This window comes from Malus sylvestris, chromosome 15 (assembly GCF_916048215.2).
Source record: "Malus sylvestris chromosome 15, drMalSylv7.2, whole genome shotgun sequence".
Lineage (NCBI taxonomy): Eukaryota > Viridiplantae > Streptophyta > Magnoliopsida > Rosales > Rosaceae > Malus > Malus sylvestris.
In genome coordinates this window covers 4,113,626-4,130,806 of record NC_062274.1, presented here as the reverse complement: position 1 = coordinate 4,130,806, position 17,181 = coordinate 4,113,626, and the positions used below count along the sequence as shown (strand labels likewise).

At 37.1% G+C, this 17,181-nt stretch overlaps 1 protein-coding gene across 3 annotated transcripts; it reads right to left on the bottom strand.

The window, feature by feature from the left end:
* Positions 1 to 6,315: 6,315 nt before the first annotated feature.
* Positions 6,316 to 15,718, bottom strand: LOC126603631 (K(+) efflux antiporter 6-like). Of its 3 annotated transcripts, none has more exons than XM_050270547.1 (20): positions 15,176 to 15,713; positions 14,832 to 14,875; positions 14,513 to 14,571; positions 14,328 to 14,415; positions 14,184 to 14,245; positions 14,015 to 14,090; positions 13,819 to 13,893; positions 13,511 to 13,582; positions 13,317 to 13,400; positions 12,934 to 13,002; positions 12,728 to 12,805; positions 12,512 to 12,600; positions 12,154 to 12,250; positions 12,015 to 12,068; positions 11,468 to 11,563; positions 7,648 to 7,836; positions 7,476 to 7,553; positions 7,282 to 7,326; positions 6,960 to 7,049; positions 6,316 to 6,841 (listed from the first exon to the last, which is right to left on the bottom strand). In XM_050270547.1, the coding sequence occupies exons 1-20, from the start codon at positions 15,444 to 15,446 to the stop codon at positions 6,761 to 6,763; spliced, it is 1,797 nt and encodes a 598-aa protein (XP_050126504.1). In that variant the 5' UTR covers positions 15,447 to 15,713; the 3' UTR covers positions 6,316 to 6,760. The 3 variants fall into 3 exon arrangements, with proteins under 3 accessions (XP_050126504.1, XP_050126505.1, XP_050126506.1); XM_050270548.1 differs by having other exon boundaries at positions 14,328 to 14,406; XM_050270549.1 differs by lacking the exon at positions 7,648 to 7,836 and having other exon boundaries at positions 15,176 to 15,718.
* Between the last annotated feature and the right edge of the window lie 1,463 nt (positions 15,719 to 17,181).

Below are 17,181 nucleotides of genomic sequence, written 5' to 3'. Positions count from 1 at the left end.
TTGAAATTTTTTTTCTTAAAATATTCAATCACTTGTATTATGACCTTTAGTGTACATAAGCGTGTTCTTGACACACTGAAAAATCTTTCAATTTTGACAAATGCAATAGTCTTTTACTTAAAAACTGTGTTTACTTCGAAATTAAGAGAATTAATAACTGCTATATTGAGAAATGTCTTGGTTTTAGCCAATGTCCGAACCCTGGATGATAAAACAAAGTTTGCAACTGGCTAGCAAGCAGCCAAGAAGATAACATGAGGTGGAAATTTCGTGAAAGCGTTGTTTATATTTATGAAATTTGAATAATACCTCATCAAAGTGGTTAGAATAATATTAGAGTACATAAGTTGGGAGCGTGATGATTCATCTTCCGTAGTTTCCAGAAAAATCTCGGTTTTTAAATAAAAATTCTTGCCTGCGTTATCAAAATAAAAATTTAATGGTATTTTTATTCTTAATGGTGTTAAGAGTTTTTTATTTTTTTTAATACAATGGTATTTTATAAGAAAAACTAATGAAAAGAGTTTCAAAACTTTAAGTTTTAATAAAAAATCATCTTATAACTTTATTTGATGATAAGGACAATAGAAAGAAAAAATAAATAAAAAAGAAAAAAAACCTAACTAAAGGCGCTTGTAAAGAGCACCCAACCAATCATTCAGTTGCATAACCCCTTGACATAATTCAAACATATTTTATTCCTCTAAAATTAAAATTTCAAATTGAAGTGGTTTCTATTCGATTCAGAACTACATCTGGGGCGGTATGGTTGGGAGGGAGTCGGTCAAGTGTGGTGACACACCCCGATCTTGGTGTTCAAAGGACAATAGGATGGCCGACACCCGAGGGTGACGCAAGCCATTTCATGAATGCATATGTTAAGAACATAAGGAACATGCATAAAAAAATTTGCGCGTAACCACGTAATATAGTATTCAAATACAAACCTTAATAAAATATAGTAATCAATTGCCAACACATTTAAAAGTGATAATGCATGACATGTTCAGAACATATTACTAATTCAAAATACAAGCGGACGGAATATTAGAAAGTGTGATTACAAGAGATGTCATACACATAGAAAGGGACACAAATTCATTGATATGGGAATACCTCATAGCTTGGGTTGTATGCCTCGTTCTTAGGTCCTTAAGAGTGCGCAAAACAAACCATGAGTGGACCAAGTTTATATATAGTAATACTAAATCAATTACTCTTAAAATGTACTAACCCCTAATTTTAGAAAACTCATATATATCATAGTCAGAGAGGTGAGGGAGAGAGTTTTGAGAGAGATAGAGGGAAGTGACAGATAAAAGAAAAGGGGAAGGGGGATGCATGCATGGGTAAGGGGGAAAGAATAAGGGGACAAGGATCCAAAGTGGGTCCCAATAGCTCACAAATTAAGGTCACAAGAGACGAAACGTGGAAAACTTGAAAACGTTTGACGTTTCGAAACATAAATCTTTGTTATAACTCCAAATTCGAATCCATTCACACCAACACGTTCGTGACGATGAGTATGATAAGAATAAACTAAAATAAAAATTTAGTTATACATGTTTTGATGAGATGGTCAACGAAAGTCAACATTCTTGCCCTGAGGGCATTTTGGTAAATGCACACTATTTAATAATACAAGAACATTAAATTAAGGACAGGGATTTGGGTTGGGATGGTTGGGGGTAGGGGTGGGGCAACATCATTGACAACATCGTTGGACTAATCACCATTTTTTCTAGTAATGGTATTGAGCTATTAGCCATGCATGACTTTAAGAGTGTGGACGTTGATCGCTATCATTTTTTATTATCCTTTTATTGCATTATGGTGAAATAACTTGAAAATTTGGGATGAGCATTTACTATTAAGTTTTATAAATAGTGTAATATTGTTAAGTTTCATAAACAGTGTTGTACAGTAGTTTCATAAACAATGTAGTAAGTTTCATAAACAATGTAGTAAGTTTCATAAACAATGTAGTGAATTTCATAAACAGTGTAATAAATTTCATAAACAGTTTGTGTGAGAGCGCGCGGGTTCGCACGTCAGTTTTTTTTTTTTAAATATTAAAATGATGTCTTTTTCATTAAAATTTAAGTTTTTTTGTCCCTTTTATTAAAATTTAAGAGTTTTTCGTTAAAATTTAAGTATTTTTCATTACATAAAGTTATAGGATGATTTTTTTTATTAAAATAAACTTAGTCCAAACCCTTTTTATGAAAGTTTCCTATTTTATATTATAGAAGTGAGGAATTTGGGGCATTGCTTGGGTGGTAAGTTGCCTAATCAGTCTTTCTTTTCAGTTTAGTGTGTTCCGGGTTCAAGGGATGAGGAGTGTAGATTTCGATAGTTTTCATTAACAAGAATCGAACAAAAAAATTTCCACTTAAAATTGAAGATAAATAATACTAAAACGTACTACTGTAGCAAAAAGTTTAAAGCTAATATCCTATTCTTTTTGTTGATTAAAATTTTGAATTCATCATTCATATAAATTAAACCTAAATTTTGAATTAAGCGTACTTTAGAGTATATAAAAACAAGCTAGATCTCTACCAAATTGCCTAACTTTGAAAGCCAAAACCCAATATTTAAAATTAAATTAGTATCTTGGACGAGTTTATTTGATTTGTTAACTCATGATTTGGAACAACCACTTAGTATTACGATATAGTGGTATTCCTCTTTACTTGTAAGTGAGGGGTTTTAGGTTCGATTTTCGCCAAAGGTAAATTTGAACCACATTATTGATAGCCCATTGTGAGGTTTAATGCACTCATCCACCCATTTAGTGCAGACTGTACTGTTGGTTCAAAAAAAAAAAAAAACTCATGATTAGGAACAAGATTATTACTTAATTTCAAACAACTCATGCATGTCCATGTCTTCCTTCTTTTGGATTGATGCGTGTATGTTAATTGTCTCGATTAAAACTCAAACGAAAATTAGTTAGCCCATCTGATCATCAAAATTGGATTAGTACTTAGAGGTAGCTGGTGATAATTTTGGGAGGGGCATGCATGTAAATTTGTGAAAACGTCAGGGGTAGATATGGTAAAACAAGAAAAAGGACAAAGAGACTGGGTGTAGTCGCAATCGTTGAAAAGGGTAGCTGGAGATTCATGTATCATGTGACAACCCTAACAAACTCCCGCGTGATATCTAAATTCAGCTTTATCAAAGTTGTCGAATTTTTGCGACCAAAAAAAAATATATGAGGTAAAAGTCGTTGTAACAAGGGATAATGGAAATCTAATCGAAATCAAGATAACCAATCAAGTTGTAAACCCCCTTCAAAGTAGTTTATCCGTTTTAAAGTTTGTTTAATATGAACCGTATATAATTTTCGACGAGGAGAAGATTCGTCATAGAAACTTTAAAGATGAATATTTAGCCGTACATCAAGCTGTTTGTTATTTTAGTGTTTGTTTAAACAGTTTAATAAAGAAATTAAGACTTGTCTAGTAATGAATACGAATGAATTTATAATGTGTTGTTGTTGGTTGCAGGGATAGAACACTTTACATCCTTTTTGGTTTGAAAATGTGTTATGATGCAGTCGTGGGGTTCTTGGATTCAATTCCAAAACACAGCAGATCATGTTTTGGCATTTTCTTTTATAATAAATTGATAGATGGATCGATGATATTCCGTTCTTCTCGAAACAAAACTGTTTAATATTGGTAAATTTGACGTATTAATTTTCAGTATATTATGGATGTAAACTCCGTCATTCAATACACAACGGACAATTTGCGCATAAACTTCCTATATTTAATGGGTGTTGTATTTCTATATTTAATGGTGCAACAACTAATCATCTTGTATGGTGGCCATGCAGTCATGCTTATCTGGGGTTCTTGGTTGTATGCCGGGACCTAAGCAGTGCTAAGGGAGAATTTTTATGATTGATTTTATTGGTATTGTATATGTGTGAGTGTGTGTATAGTATAATAGAAATGGTGCAACAACTACTCAACTTGTATGGTTGATTTTAGTGGTATTGTATGTGTGTGAGTGTGTGTGTGTGTGTGTGTGTGTAGTATAATAGAAATGGTGCAACAACTACTCAACTTGTATGGTGGCCATGCAATCATGCTTATCGGGGGGTCTTGGCTTCACGCAAAGTGGAGAGAAAAGAAGAAAGGAAACAGATAACGTACAGCTCTGCATATATGGCTGTATGCTGAAATCTATGCGGACTTTGGATAATAATTTTCATTTTCCAGATATTCGGTTTTTTTTATCTTGTTTTATATTATTGAATTTCAAGGTTTGTATATATTTCATAAACTTTACAAGAGAGAGAACAAAGCTCTTATAAAGAGCCGGAGAACAAATTACAAGATAGTGGACTTTTTACCACTACCCACCAAATGGTTTCTGCCCTTAGAAACCGGACACACCAAGGATAGAACAAATAACAATATACAATTAAGCAAATCCCAGATTTTAGGGAGAAACATTGACAAAAAGAAAAGTATGATAGAACAAGAAGTGAGATGACAAGTTGGAAGGTTGTAGCCATCACTTTAACCCATAACTTAGCTATAGTGATAATTACAATCCATACTTGTGACTTTGATCTATTTCAACATATATGATAGTTTAAGTTGCTTAAAGTCTGTCTCCAATACAAAATGACCTAAGTTTATCTATGTATTTATGATGGGCTAACTTTTGTGTGGACCATGTATTTACTGTATAGGACTCTCGTATTTTAGAGAAAAAGAAATAGAAAAATGAGAATCGATGAAATTAATATATAAGAACTTTTATATGTACAGTGAATACATGGTCCTATACCAATCTCGTATTTGCTACAGCTGAGCGGGATCCCAAGAAGCTGCTCTCCGCTTAATATAATGTTCTCAAATTTGGTTCATATATATGTAATATAGATTCTCTGGCTGCAGGTGGGGCTGATTAATCTGAACGTTTTATCTAAACCTATTGAAGTTTCCAGCAGCTCTAATATTCCATATCGGTGTCCTTCAAACCCTCTTATGCGTTTAATGTCGAAATTTGAGCCTACTTCTTCTTCATCAACTTTAGCTGCAGTGCTGCCTGCACCTGCAGCAGCAGCGGCAGCTTCTCCTCCTGATTTAGAACTTAAGCTTTGCATCTCCGATGCCCTAGCTAGGAAGTTGGAAACACACTACTACACCATGCATTGAGCTCCTTTTCTAGAAACTAGTTTGTAAATTGTATGCCTTTTTGGAAACCTAATGGTCAATTTTGTTAATGCATGCACGGCCATGTATCTAGCAGAAACTTGTCGTCCATGCACTACTTCTAAGAAATATCTCAGTTGCTCGTCCTAGCTTTGATCGTGATTTTGATCCAGAAATATCCATACGAATATCTGGTTTATGTTTTTGATAAGCTAGTTTTGCACACATATTACACTGTGATTGACGAGAGTGCAACAATTTCTGCTTTCAGGAAAGGGAAAGAGCAATATCCATAAGAATATGGGTGCTTTCATTGTTTATAGTCAATTTTTCAGGAAGATGTTGTGAATGGCCAGCAACTTTTGTTCATGTACTACAAGATCAGTACTTATGGTGCATTTGCTCCAAAAGCTGTAATGTGAGACCCATTTCGTAATGTTTTTGACGATTCAAACTGTCAATCTTTTAAAATATCACTCATAGATCATACTTTCAAAAAATTAGATAAATCCAAAACATTAAGACATTCATGTGTAGTGAAGAAAATAGACGAATATGATTCTACAAAGAAACCCTCAATCTAACGGTTTTTAAGAAAAACTTGAAAAATAAACAATTCAAATCGTTGAAAGCATTACAAAGTAAACTCCACAAAAACGTGTATAAAAAAATGATGCCAAATATTCTTCCCAAACAATCGTACCCCAGTAATTATTTAGGTCTCTTCCCTCTATCACAGACAACAGCTGGATGGGTTTCATCCCCCATTTATTATTATTATTATTATTTAATCTAGTTGGGATTTTACCTTAATGAAACAAAATGTGTACAACGTGTTTTTTTTTTTTGGTCAAAAAAAAAAAAACCTGTCATTATTAATTGGACAATTCAAGAATTTTGTTGGTTTTCTTCGAGCTAGTAGTCTCAGCTGATCTCACGACTTGCCCTATGAAGGAGACGAAAATATTAATATAGGACAGAGTAGCATGGACTTGAGTAGCACCAAAAAATGATGAAAGCGATAGACACATGCTTGTATACAAATATTGACAATACAAAAATCCCACCGGCCAAAGTAATATATCGACGGTGATGTACCAGTACTCATTTCAAGGTCACAAGTAGACGACTAGGATAATTGAAATTCCAGAAGGAACGAAAACCCATTTAATTTAGTGTGAATGTTTACAATTAAGCTTTAGACAAAGGAAGGAGGTATGATATACAGATTACTTGATGTATCCAAAATTACAAGACAAAATTATGTTACAACTCCAAAAGAATTAACAGTGGGAAAGAATGAATACTATAAAGGTAAAGCATCATTGTGTTATTTCTTTCAGCAGTTAGATAGTCTCTTCTCTTTTCTGTTCTGTCCATTACTTCGGCTCGATTTGAACTGTTGACTTAGGCCGGTAATGTGAAACGGATATTACTCCAAGTAGGTTTGTATGAGAAGTAAAGAAAATAGTTACCTCCTCCTTATCAACTCCACTGGAACCACTCCCCAAATGCGGCTGGAGTAAAAACATTGTGGGTAAACCGGAGATTGCCTTTACAGTTTTTCCTTTATACAGAGATCACGAATCATGTGATTCTCGGACCATCAAAATGACACGTTTGCCACTATCTGAGCGAAGGTTATCTCCTTTAAAACCAATCTGAAGTCAGCAAACATATGTAAGAGACGTCAAGATAAAGATGTAACACATGCGTGGAATAGTTGATTTCGATCAAGTTGTATGGAACCATTTCTACAATTGAGTTTTAAGTCAATACCTCAACAGCACCATCAGGAGGGAACCATCTTAAAAGCACACCAAGATGCACTAAACCAGGAATTAGCTTGAATAGAAAAGGAGTGGTCACCTGCAATAGATTTCAGAAAATGTGTCGGAAAACACTATTATACGAGATGCCATTGCTAAACTTCATATTCATGACCATTTTTTTTCTCTGCTTCAGAGAATCGGGTGATCTTAACTCTTTTTTCATCAACAAAACCACATGCATTAGGGCCAAAAAAAGAGCCAGGTACATAAGTAACAAGAACGGACTAAAAAAATAACATTAAAACACTGAACAGAGAGATTTTTCATACCAGACTAAGAGCTGTGGTTCCAAGAAGCAGCAGATATAATTTCCCCTGAAAATGGTCGAAGTTTCAGCAAACTAGCTCGTTATTATCACACTATTTTTTCTAACAAGATTGAAGTTAGAGATCCAGAGAACACAGCCAGTGATGTACCGTGGGCCTAAAGTATCATCATAAGCTACTTCAATAGTAGCACTTACCTCGACTAGATGGAGATTAGAGGCACGACTTAGAAGAACAAAAGCAAATTCGCCTATCTGTGCCAGAGAAATTCCAACCTATACAATTACAAATACAAGAATTCAATAAATGTGAACAACTAAATTACTAGAAAGAAGCAATATGAAAATGTGACCTTCAAATCAAACTTACAAGAAATGATGTTTTGTTGTTGTAACCAAATCCCTTGACAACCATGGTGATAATAATTGTTTTTATGATGATAACTAATATAACAGATGCTAGTAATATATCAACATGGTTCCAGAGAAATTGAACATGGATTAGCATCCCGATGCTGGCAAGAAAAAGAGCAGCAAAAAGGTTGCGGATGGGTTCAATCTGCAACAAGCAACAAACTTCAGTGCTGCTATCTTACTATCAAGGAACTTCAACATTATGAGCAACAATTTATCGTCCACATATGGACCACGAAAGTAAACCGTATAATGACTATGATACTGCCAGTTGTACTATTTTTTATGCCAGAAAACTTATGTATAATGCATCTCAAAAATCAGAAAATAAAATTGGAATGGGGGTGAAGGAATTTCATTTTTCCAGCTGACACGTCCCGACCCCGATATTCTCTGAATACCCGGATAGGCACGTGCTGGCCGACACCTGAGGGTGACGAAAGCGATTTATTGATTACAAGACTAATGATTAGGAGGAACATAAGCATGAATAGTCATTAGAATCTAAGAGTAATAAACAAAGCTTAAGGAAATGTCTAGAGTGCACAAAACACGATCTAATTCAAGATTTACAAAAGAAAAGATCATCTCGCCGACTCGTTGCTTGAGCCTTCACTAGAAGACCCGACCTGGTTGTTTAAAGGAAAAAGAATGTCTGGGACCTACAAAACTGGAGGGGCCTATTGATTCTCTGGTACTCCACGACCGGAAATTCCGACTCTTCTGATTTTGATTCCGCTGTCTATTCTGTCTCTGGGGCTGGATCCAAGTCTGAGGTTGATCTCGTATGTCCGTATCCTACTTAGATTGTTCTATACTCAGACTTATCTCGATTACTTCCTCATAAGTTTTGGGTCTTTGAGCAGCTACCAATGTACGGTACTCCTGGTTCAGTGCAAGCATCGCCTGATCCATCTGTGCCTGCGGATTATCATAAGTCCCATCATGATACCTAGCCAAGCGCCTGATAGTACTGTCAAATTTTGTGATGCTGAGGTCACCCTGTAGGAACTCTAAATACTCTTCCTTAATCTGTAGTTGGGGCTTAGAAAGTAAGTAATAAAACGTTTCCTGAAGGCAGCCTAAGTCATCCAAGAACCAGGTGGACGAGATTCCTTCGTTGATTTCCACCAACTCCTAGCATCACCATGAATAAAGAAACCTGCAGTGTTTGCACACTCATTTAACAGACACTTCATAGCCTCTAAAGTATCATCAATTTTCTCTAACCACTGCTCAGCCTCCTCACAATTTCCCACAAATTTCAACTCAGTAACTCCATGACTTCTAGCGATTTCTAAATACGTCCGATTCGGCCTACGACCCGGAAAAGCATTCATTAGTGCAGTGGTAAACTGCTGGATTTCCCCCATTATAGAAGAACGAGGTCGTTGAGGCACATTCCCACCAGGATTAGCCATGATTCTGACAAAGACAACAAGATTTAGAAAGACTGAAATTTACCAAATTGGTGGAAAGAAACCCTAACCATGCTCTGATACCAATCTGACATATCCCGGCCCGGGTCCACCACCGTAGCACGATATTGTCCGCTTTGGGCTTACCATTCCCTCACGGTTTTGTTTTTGGGAACTCACGAGCAACTTCCCAATGGATCACCCATCCTGGAAGTGCTCTGGCCTCCTTCTCGCTTAACTTCGAAGTTCCTACGGAACTCGAAGCTAGTGAGCTCCCAAAAGGCCTTGTGCTAGGTAGAGATGGCAATATACATTTAAGGATCACTCCCCTGGACGATGTGGGATGTTACAATCTATCCCCCTTAAAAGAAATTTCGTCCTCAAAATTGCGAATTTACACGAAAAGAAAGGGATACAGGTTCCTCATTGATTCCTCTGTTTCCCAAGTAGCTTCTTCGACTGCATGGTTCCTTAAATGTATATTTCCACATCGCCCAGAGGAGTGATCCTTAAATGTATATTCCCATCTCTACCTAGCACGAGGCTTTTTGGAAGCTCACTGGCTTCGGGTTCCGTAGGAACTCCGAAGTTGAGCGAGAAGGAGGCTAGAGCACATCCAGGATGGGTGACCCACTGGGAAGTTGCTCGTGAGTTCCTAAAAACAAAACCGTGAGGGAATGGTAAACCCAAAGCAGACAATATTGTGCTACGGTGGTAGAACAGGCCCGGGATGTGGTGGACCCGAGCCGGGATGTGACAATTGGTATCAAAGCATGGTTAGGGTTTCTTTCTACCAATTTGGTAAATTTCAATCTTTCTAAATTTTGTTGTTTTTGTCAGAATCATGGCTAATCCTGGTGGGAATGTACCTCGACAATCTCGTTCTTCTATAATGGGGGGAATCCAGCAATTTACCACTGCACTAATGAATGCTCTTCCAGGGTCATAGCCCGAATCGGACGTATTTAGAAATCGTTAGAAGTTATGGAGTTACTGAGTTGAAATCTGTGGGAAATTATGAGGAGGCTGAGCAGTGGTTAGAGAAAATGGATGATACTTTAGAGGCTATGAAGTGTCTGTTAAATGAGTGGGCAAACACTGCAGGTTTCTTTATTCAGGGTGATGCTAGGAGTTGGTGGAAATTAACGAAGGAATCTCGTCCACCTAGTTCTTGGATGACTTGGGCTGCCTTCAGGAAACGTATTATTATTTACTTTCTAAGCCCCAGCTACAAATTAAGGAAGAGGCAGGAGTATTTAGAGTTCCGACAGGGTGACCTCAGCATCACAGAATTTGACAATACTTTCAGGCGCTTGGCTAGGCATCACAATGGGACTTATGATAATCCACAGGCACAGATGGATCAGGCGATGCTTGCATTGAACCAGGAGTATCGTACATTGGTAGCTGCTCAAAGACCCAGAACTTATGAGCAAGTAATTGAGATAAGTCTGAGTATAGAACAATCTAAGTGGGATACGAACATACGAGATCAACCTCAGACTTGGATCCAGCCCCAGAGACAGAATAGACAGCGGAATCAAAATCAGAGGAGTCGAAATTTCCGGTCACAGAGTACCAGAGAATCAGTAGACCCTTCCAGTTCTGTAGGTCCCAGACATTCTTTTTCCTTTAAACGACCAGGTCAAGGCTCAAGGTCTTCCAGTGAAGGCTCAGGCAACGAGTCGGCGAGATGATCTTTCCTTTTGTAAATCTTGAATTAGACCGTGTTCTGTGCACTCTAGACATTTTCTTAAACTTTGTTTATTACTCTTAGATTCTAATGACTATTCATGCTTATGTTCCTCCTAATCATTACTCTTGTAATCAATAAATGGCTTTCGTCACCCTCAGGTGTCGGCCAGCACGTGCCTATCCGGGTATTCAAAGAATATCGAGATTGGGACGTGTCAAATTGGTATCAGAGCCAATCCCTGGCCGGAAGTGTGCCGACGAGGACGTCAGGCCCCTAAGGGGGGTGGATTGTAACATCCCACATCGCCCAGGGGAGTGATCCTTAAATTTATATTCCCATCTCTACCTAGCACAAGGCCTTTTGGGAGCTCACTGGCTTCGGGTTCTGTAGGAACTCCGAAGTTAAGCGAGAAGGAGGCCAGAGCACTTCCAGGATGGGTGACCCACTGGGAAGTTGCTCGTGAGTTCCCAAAAACAAAACCGTGAGGGAATGGTAAGCCCAAAGCGAACAATATCGTGCTACGGTGGTGGAATGGGCCCGGGATGTGGTGAACCCGGGCCGGGATGTGACACCAGCAGATGAAACAAGGATAAACAAGGAAGATCAGTTGAGCATTTTCAAGTACCGTTACTAATCATACAGTATAAAGTATGTAGCCTTACTTGTTCTAGAGTATGTTGTGCAAGATCAGTTGTTGATATCATCACTCCCGCAGCGAAGGAACCCAGTTCCAGACTTAGTCCGAGCTTATCACTACACTGAAATTGTAAAAGCAATTAGACTACAGTGGCATGACTAGAATCTGACATGCATGTCAGGCAACTAAAGCATTCAACTATCTTAAAATCATTTCAATAGACTCATAAGATGCACAAGGACCCTATTAACCAGATGCTGAGGGTCTATGCGTACATAGTAGGACTAGGACATATTGACCAATTTACGGAAGTTGAGGGAGCAAAAATTTGTAGCCGAAAATTATTCTTAGGTCATCAGTCAATCCGGCTTGCTATAAAATTAAGTAAAACACCAGATGTAATGCTCCTAATGCATTAGAAAAGTAACTTGTAAAAAATGGAAAACAACCAATAAGTATAAATGAAAGAAACAAGAATGAATATGATTCTATAGCAAGCAGAACAAGAGAAATGAGAAGTTCGGCAAGATAGAACAAGGATTCCAGGCAAATAAATCGAGAAGGAAACATACCCAGGCAACAAGCAAGCAGAAAGCGACTGATGCCAATTGGTAGAGTTCATTGGTCTGCAAAGATGACATTTAAAATTAACGAAAAATGTAGCTTACAGATAATTAGCAATTTTCTAGGACAAAGAAAAGAAAACGGTACCTGTGAAGATAAACTTATCATCAATTTAAGTAACCAAGGAACACAAGTACGAGATGAAATAGAAAGAACAGCCAAAAATGTAATCAACGTCACCATCCTGTTTAAAGAAAAATATGATGTTGTAAACATATAACCAGCATACAGATTTGTCACTAATTAAGTAATTTTATAGAAAAGAACAAGAAAGATTCTAAATATCTTCCGAACTTCATCTTCATTAGTATAAAATCAATATATGATTTAAACATCAAGCTAGTGTATACTACACACATATCAAGTGAATATAATATATTTTTTTTTAAAGATTGTTCCACAAGGGAAAGGAACAAACACAATTAAAAGAAAAACGAAAACTCACAGCTTAGCCATAGATATCACTCCTTGAAGAATACCCGAAGTCCCACCCAGAACTGGAAGCAAAGCAAACAGCAAACCCACAGCACAATCCTGTAAAGCAAAATCCTCTCCACACTTATTTAGAAGATTGACAAATCAGTGCTAAAATGCAGAAATTAAAAGTTCAAAATGGAAACTGAAAGTACATCAAAGGAATGCGTATATAAAACCAACAAACCTGCAGAATAAGGGTGCCAATGGTGACTTGGCCATGAAGGGCATTAGTGGAGTTCTTTTCCATCAAAAATTTCAACACCTAGGGCCAGAATAAAAAATATTGACCTGTGAATACTATGCATCCAAGAAAATGGATATATAAGAGTGAAAGAGCCTGCAAAGCTATGCGAACGTCAGCATGCATGAGGTAGGTTTATGGTAATTTACCACTGCTGTTGAAGACATAGAAAGGAACACGCCAACAAATATCCCCTCAGAAACTTTACCACCACATAACTGCAAACAGCATCCAATCAGAACTGCAGCATTGAGAATGAGAAACATCTATAACAGAACATTTAGCTTGAAAAACTAATGTTGAGAAAATTTATTGGAAGTGCACACTTGCATATCCCAGATATAGTAAACTATTACAAATTACTTGAGGAATCAACGTAGAAAAAATACACGAATGTATCACAACTCTATGTTCTAGTTTTGAATGGATATTTCAATAGCCAGAAATTAAGGTGGAGATGTTTTCACATGTAAGATAGATGTAAGCAAGCACAAACTTTTTAAGGAAGTCTGTAGAAAATTAGTAGACATACTGAGGCGGTAATACCACACAGGCACATAAATAGGAAGATTTGTAGCAGCCCTCCTGGAACAGCAACTGCTCGAACAACTCGAAGCTACAATAATGCAAGGGTGAATTTGACTATACTCAGCTATAAGCATATCAAAACTGCAGAGAGAGAGAGAGAGAGAGAGGGAGGGAGAGAGAGGGAGGGCGAGAGTCTACCTTTGCTGTGGAGAACTCCAGGCCCAGAGCGAAAAGAAGAAAGATTACCCCAAACTGAGCCACAGTTTCAACCTGCACCCATAAACCAGAGCGAAAACGGATGTGAGACATACAAATATCTTTCCATCAGAAGAATATATTAACAATCAAATAGAATAAATCCTATCTCTAAGATAAAGTATTGTTTCTTTTATTATTTCACTACAGAAGCATACTTAAGATGCCTTACCGAAAACTTTTTATTGTACACTACAAGATTAAATGAAAAAGTTCTTGGATAATAAAATTGTAGGGTAAAGTAAACATACTTGAACCATTTCACTGACGAAGTTGAAACCTCCAGGTCCAATAACAGATCCAGCTAGCAAATATCCACTAATAACCTGTCAAGTGTATCAAGGAAACAGAATATGAACATTAAGTAAGATCATAGCATTATATTTTCTCTATGAAGTTTGGAAATATATGTAGACGTGTATGTATGCGTGAATGTATGTATCAGACCGGTTGTCCAGCGCAAGCAAAGGCAATGCCACCACAGGTTGCAGATACAATAACGACCACCAAATCTGATATTAATCTACAATGCAACAAGTAGATGAGTTCAAATTAGCACTTCTGTTTAGTGAAGACCAATGAACTTTACGAAACTGTAATAAGCCAGTAAGTTTACCTCAAGTCTAGTTGCAGCACTGGATATTTTGATTTAAAATTTGATATAATGAAGACATTGTCCTAAAAATATTAAACAGAGTTACACTTAGGATCATGAAGATAAATACCTGCAGCAATTATATTTTCCATGAAGCAATCTTACCTTGCGATCAATCAGCGTTGGTGTATCTTCACCTCTATTATCATTATCCAGATTGAAAACATCATGTAGTTGAAACGACCTGTTTATTCTACAACAGAGTTAGCGTGAAACAAGCCATAATGGCTAGATTCAAGTGACAAAGAATACATGAAAAATTGTACTCATTTTAAATTATAAGCATGTACTTTTCTTCTTTCGTCTCATTTTTCTTCGACTTTACTCTCGCAACTGTTTCCAAAACTGCCTGATCCACACAAAGATAGGTAAATAATGAAATTAGAAACACTTACAACATATTGCATTTGAGACCAAATCAAGTTTGCATCAAAACATTAGATTGCACTATATATGCACCAGCAACCCATGAATTACGATAAGAAATGGTTCAATGTAAAGGTTTCAAATTTCTTGAATAAAACGGAACCAGATCTTAATGTAATGACTCTCCACGGTTGAGAACCATTCATTCTGTAGAAATTCTGGATAAATTAGCTTGGTATTCACCTGCTGGCCGGCTACGCTGTTGTTGAAACTTCCAGGATCAGTAGCTGCAAGTACAAGCAAGCAAAGGGAAAGAAAAAAAAAAGTTTGATTTAAGACTAAAAACATGAATTACCTAACAAATACAACTGCATTTAACAATTTAAGCATGATCTGATGGATTTTTAACAACGAAATTTCACCACACCCAACTTTTCTCAACAAATTTTTCATCTTTTCCTCTCAGCCAAACACAAAATCCGAAGATCCTTTAAAATTTCTTCTCTTTTCGTTCCGGGTTTCGACCTAAAACCCTAATTTGAGCCAAAATGCATAGAAAGAGGAAGGACATCGGATCTAATACGAACCTTCGTTCTGATCATTTTCTTTGAACTCGTTCTCCAGAGCTTTATCGATCATATCCGCAAAGCTTCCTTCTTTGGGCTTAGAGAGCGAGACATTGGACTCGGTGGCGTTGGCGTTGAGGAGGAGATCTGCTTCAGTGACCGAGTCGTCAGCAGCAGCGAGCGGGTCAGCGAGCGAGAGTGAGAAAAGCAAATCTGAGCTCAGAAGCAGCAGAGCAGGGACGACAACGGCGAGGAAGCCGAACGAGGAGGAGGACGCGCTTCTTCTCAACATTGCAGAAATGCAACTGCGCGGCGGGCGGCAGTTAAACGACGGAAACCGCGACGGTCGAAAAGCTTCACCAATGAGAAATCGCGATTGGAAGAGAGTGTAGAGAGCGAGAGAGAGGAGAGAGAGAGTGGGGACTAACCAGAGTTAGGGTGGCGTGGTCAACATGTAGTCATAGACTCATAAATCTTAGAATTAATTTAACAAAATGTGTGGGGGATTCCGTCGCCGGTGGAAACTGTAAATCGTCACTCTTGTGGGAGTTTTTAAAATACCGGCGGGTCACCAAAATTAATGTTTTTTATTTCGGATTTGGAAGTTAGCGTTTAAGGTTTTGTTCATAGGTCAAAAGGGTTAGTTGAGGCTAAGTGTGGATTCGGTCTTAGATCTCGTAATTTTAATTAAACTGATGTCGATATTTGAATAATATTAAAAACTTTAAAATTTTGGTGTTTGAATGATTGATATAATAGTTCATTTGTTAATGTGTAATCAAAATTCAGACAATTGAATTGAGAGGAATTACGATTCGGTTTTGCTTTTGTACTTTTTAAACAAGTCAAACCAAACTATCTACAATTTGATTCAATCTAGTTGTGTAGAAACTGAAACAAAATTGCTCAAATCCCATCCGAGTTTTTTATTAAATCAAACGCAAAAAAAATGAGAAAATTAATACAAAACGGTGAACACTCTAAACTACTCGAGCTACAAACGCTTTTTTTGTTTTGCCAAACATAATCTTCACTTGATTTTCATTTTCTAGTATCCGCTTTTATGAAATATTGAAACATGTCACATGAAAGTTCCCTTTTCTTTTGATGATTTGGAACCAACCATATAGTGCAAATGACAACGGCCTAAGACTGAATAATTTGTCGGGAAAGAAAACAAAAGTTGGTACAGTTTAGTAACATCATTGTACTTGATTAGCATAATATGTAACCCTAATGTAATCGAAAACATAATATATAAAAGTATGTATGTTTTGCTCACATTTTTTCTTATGCTTATTTTTCGTCTTTTAATCAAATAAAAATAAATATATAGAATTAACATAAGTGTGCAAACGAGAAAATAGCATTTATTAATAATTTTCCAACACATTACCCATTAATTGGAATTGGAAACGTGAAAAAGCGTATGTGATTGAGCTCCAACTTGTTCTTTGCCTTTGGCTATTTGTCACAAGTCAAGGAAACGACGTAGTCTGATATCTAACACGCCAACATAGCTATTCTTTTATGTTGAGATTAGGGCTGCAAAAAAATCCCAAAAATCCCAAACCAAACCGAAAAAATCCCGATCCCAAACCAAAAAATTCTCAGACCAAAATTCCCAAAATTTTTGGTATGTTATCCCGAACCAAATCGATATTTTCGGTACGGGAATCGGTTTTGCATCTTCATTTTTTTGGTATTCCCATACCGAACCGCAAATAAATATTATATATATATATATTATTTTTTTAATTATAAAAGAATTATTTGAACCGTTGATTGTTTTGGATTTAATCTATGCCGTTGGTTTGTTTTTAGGTCAGTATGCTGCATACGGCATACCATTTCACTTTCACAGTCCACTTCACTTCAGTTCACTTCCTTTCCATTTCTATCGAATAGCCGAGCGGCCGAGCCCTCCTCATCTCATCTCTGATCTCTCCATTACCGAGCCGGCGAGCCCTCAGCTCATTTCTCTCTCTCTCCCTCTATGACGAATTCCGGCTAGCCACCGGCCACCG

Coding starts and splice junctions, on each gene's coding strand:
- LOC126603631 (XM_050270547.1), bottom strand. CDS start 15,446: ATGTTGAGAAGAAGCGCGTCCTCCTCCTCGTTCGGCTTCCTCGCCGTT. Junction 12,251..12,511: donor GTGATATCTATGGCTAAGCT/GTGAGTTTTCGT, acceptor TTCTTTAAACAG/GATGGTGACGTTGATTACAT. Junction 12,069..12,153: donor TGATAAGTTTATCTTCACAG/GTACCGTTTTCT, acceptor TCATCTTTGCAG/ACCAATGAACTCTACCAATT.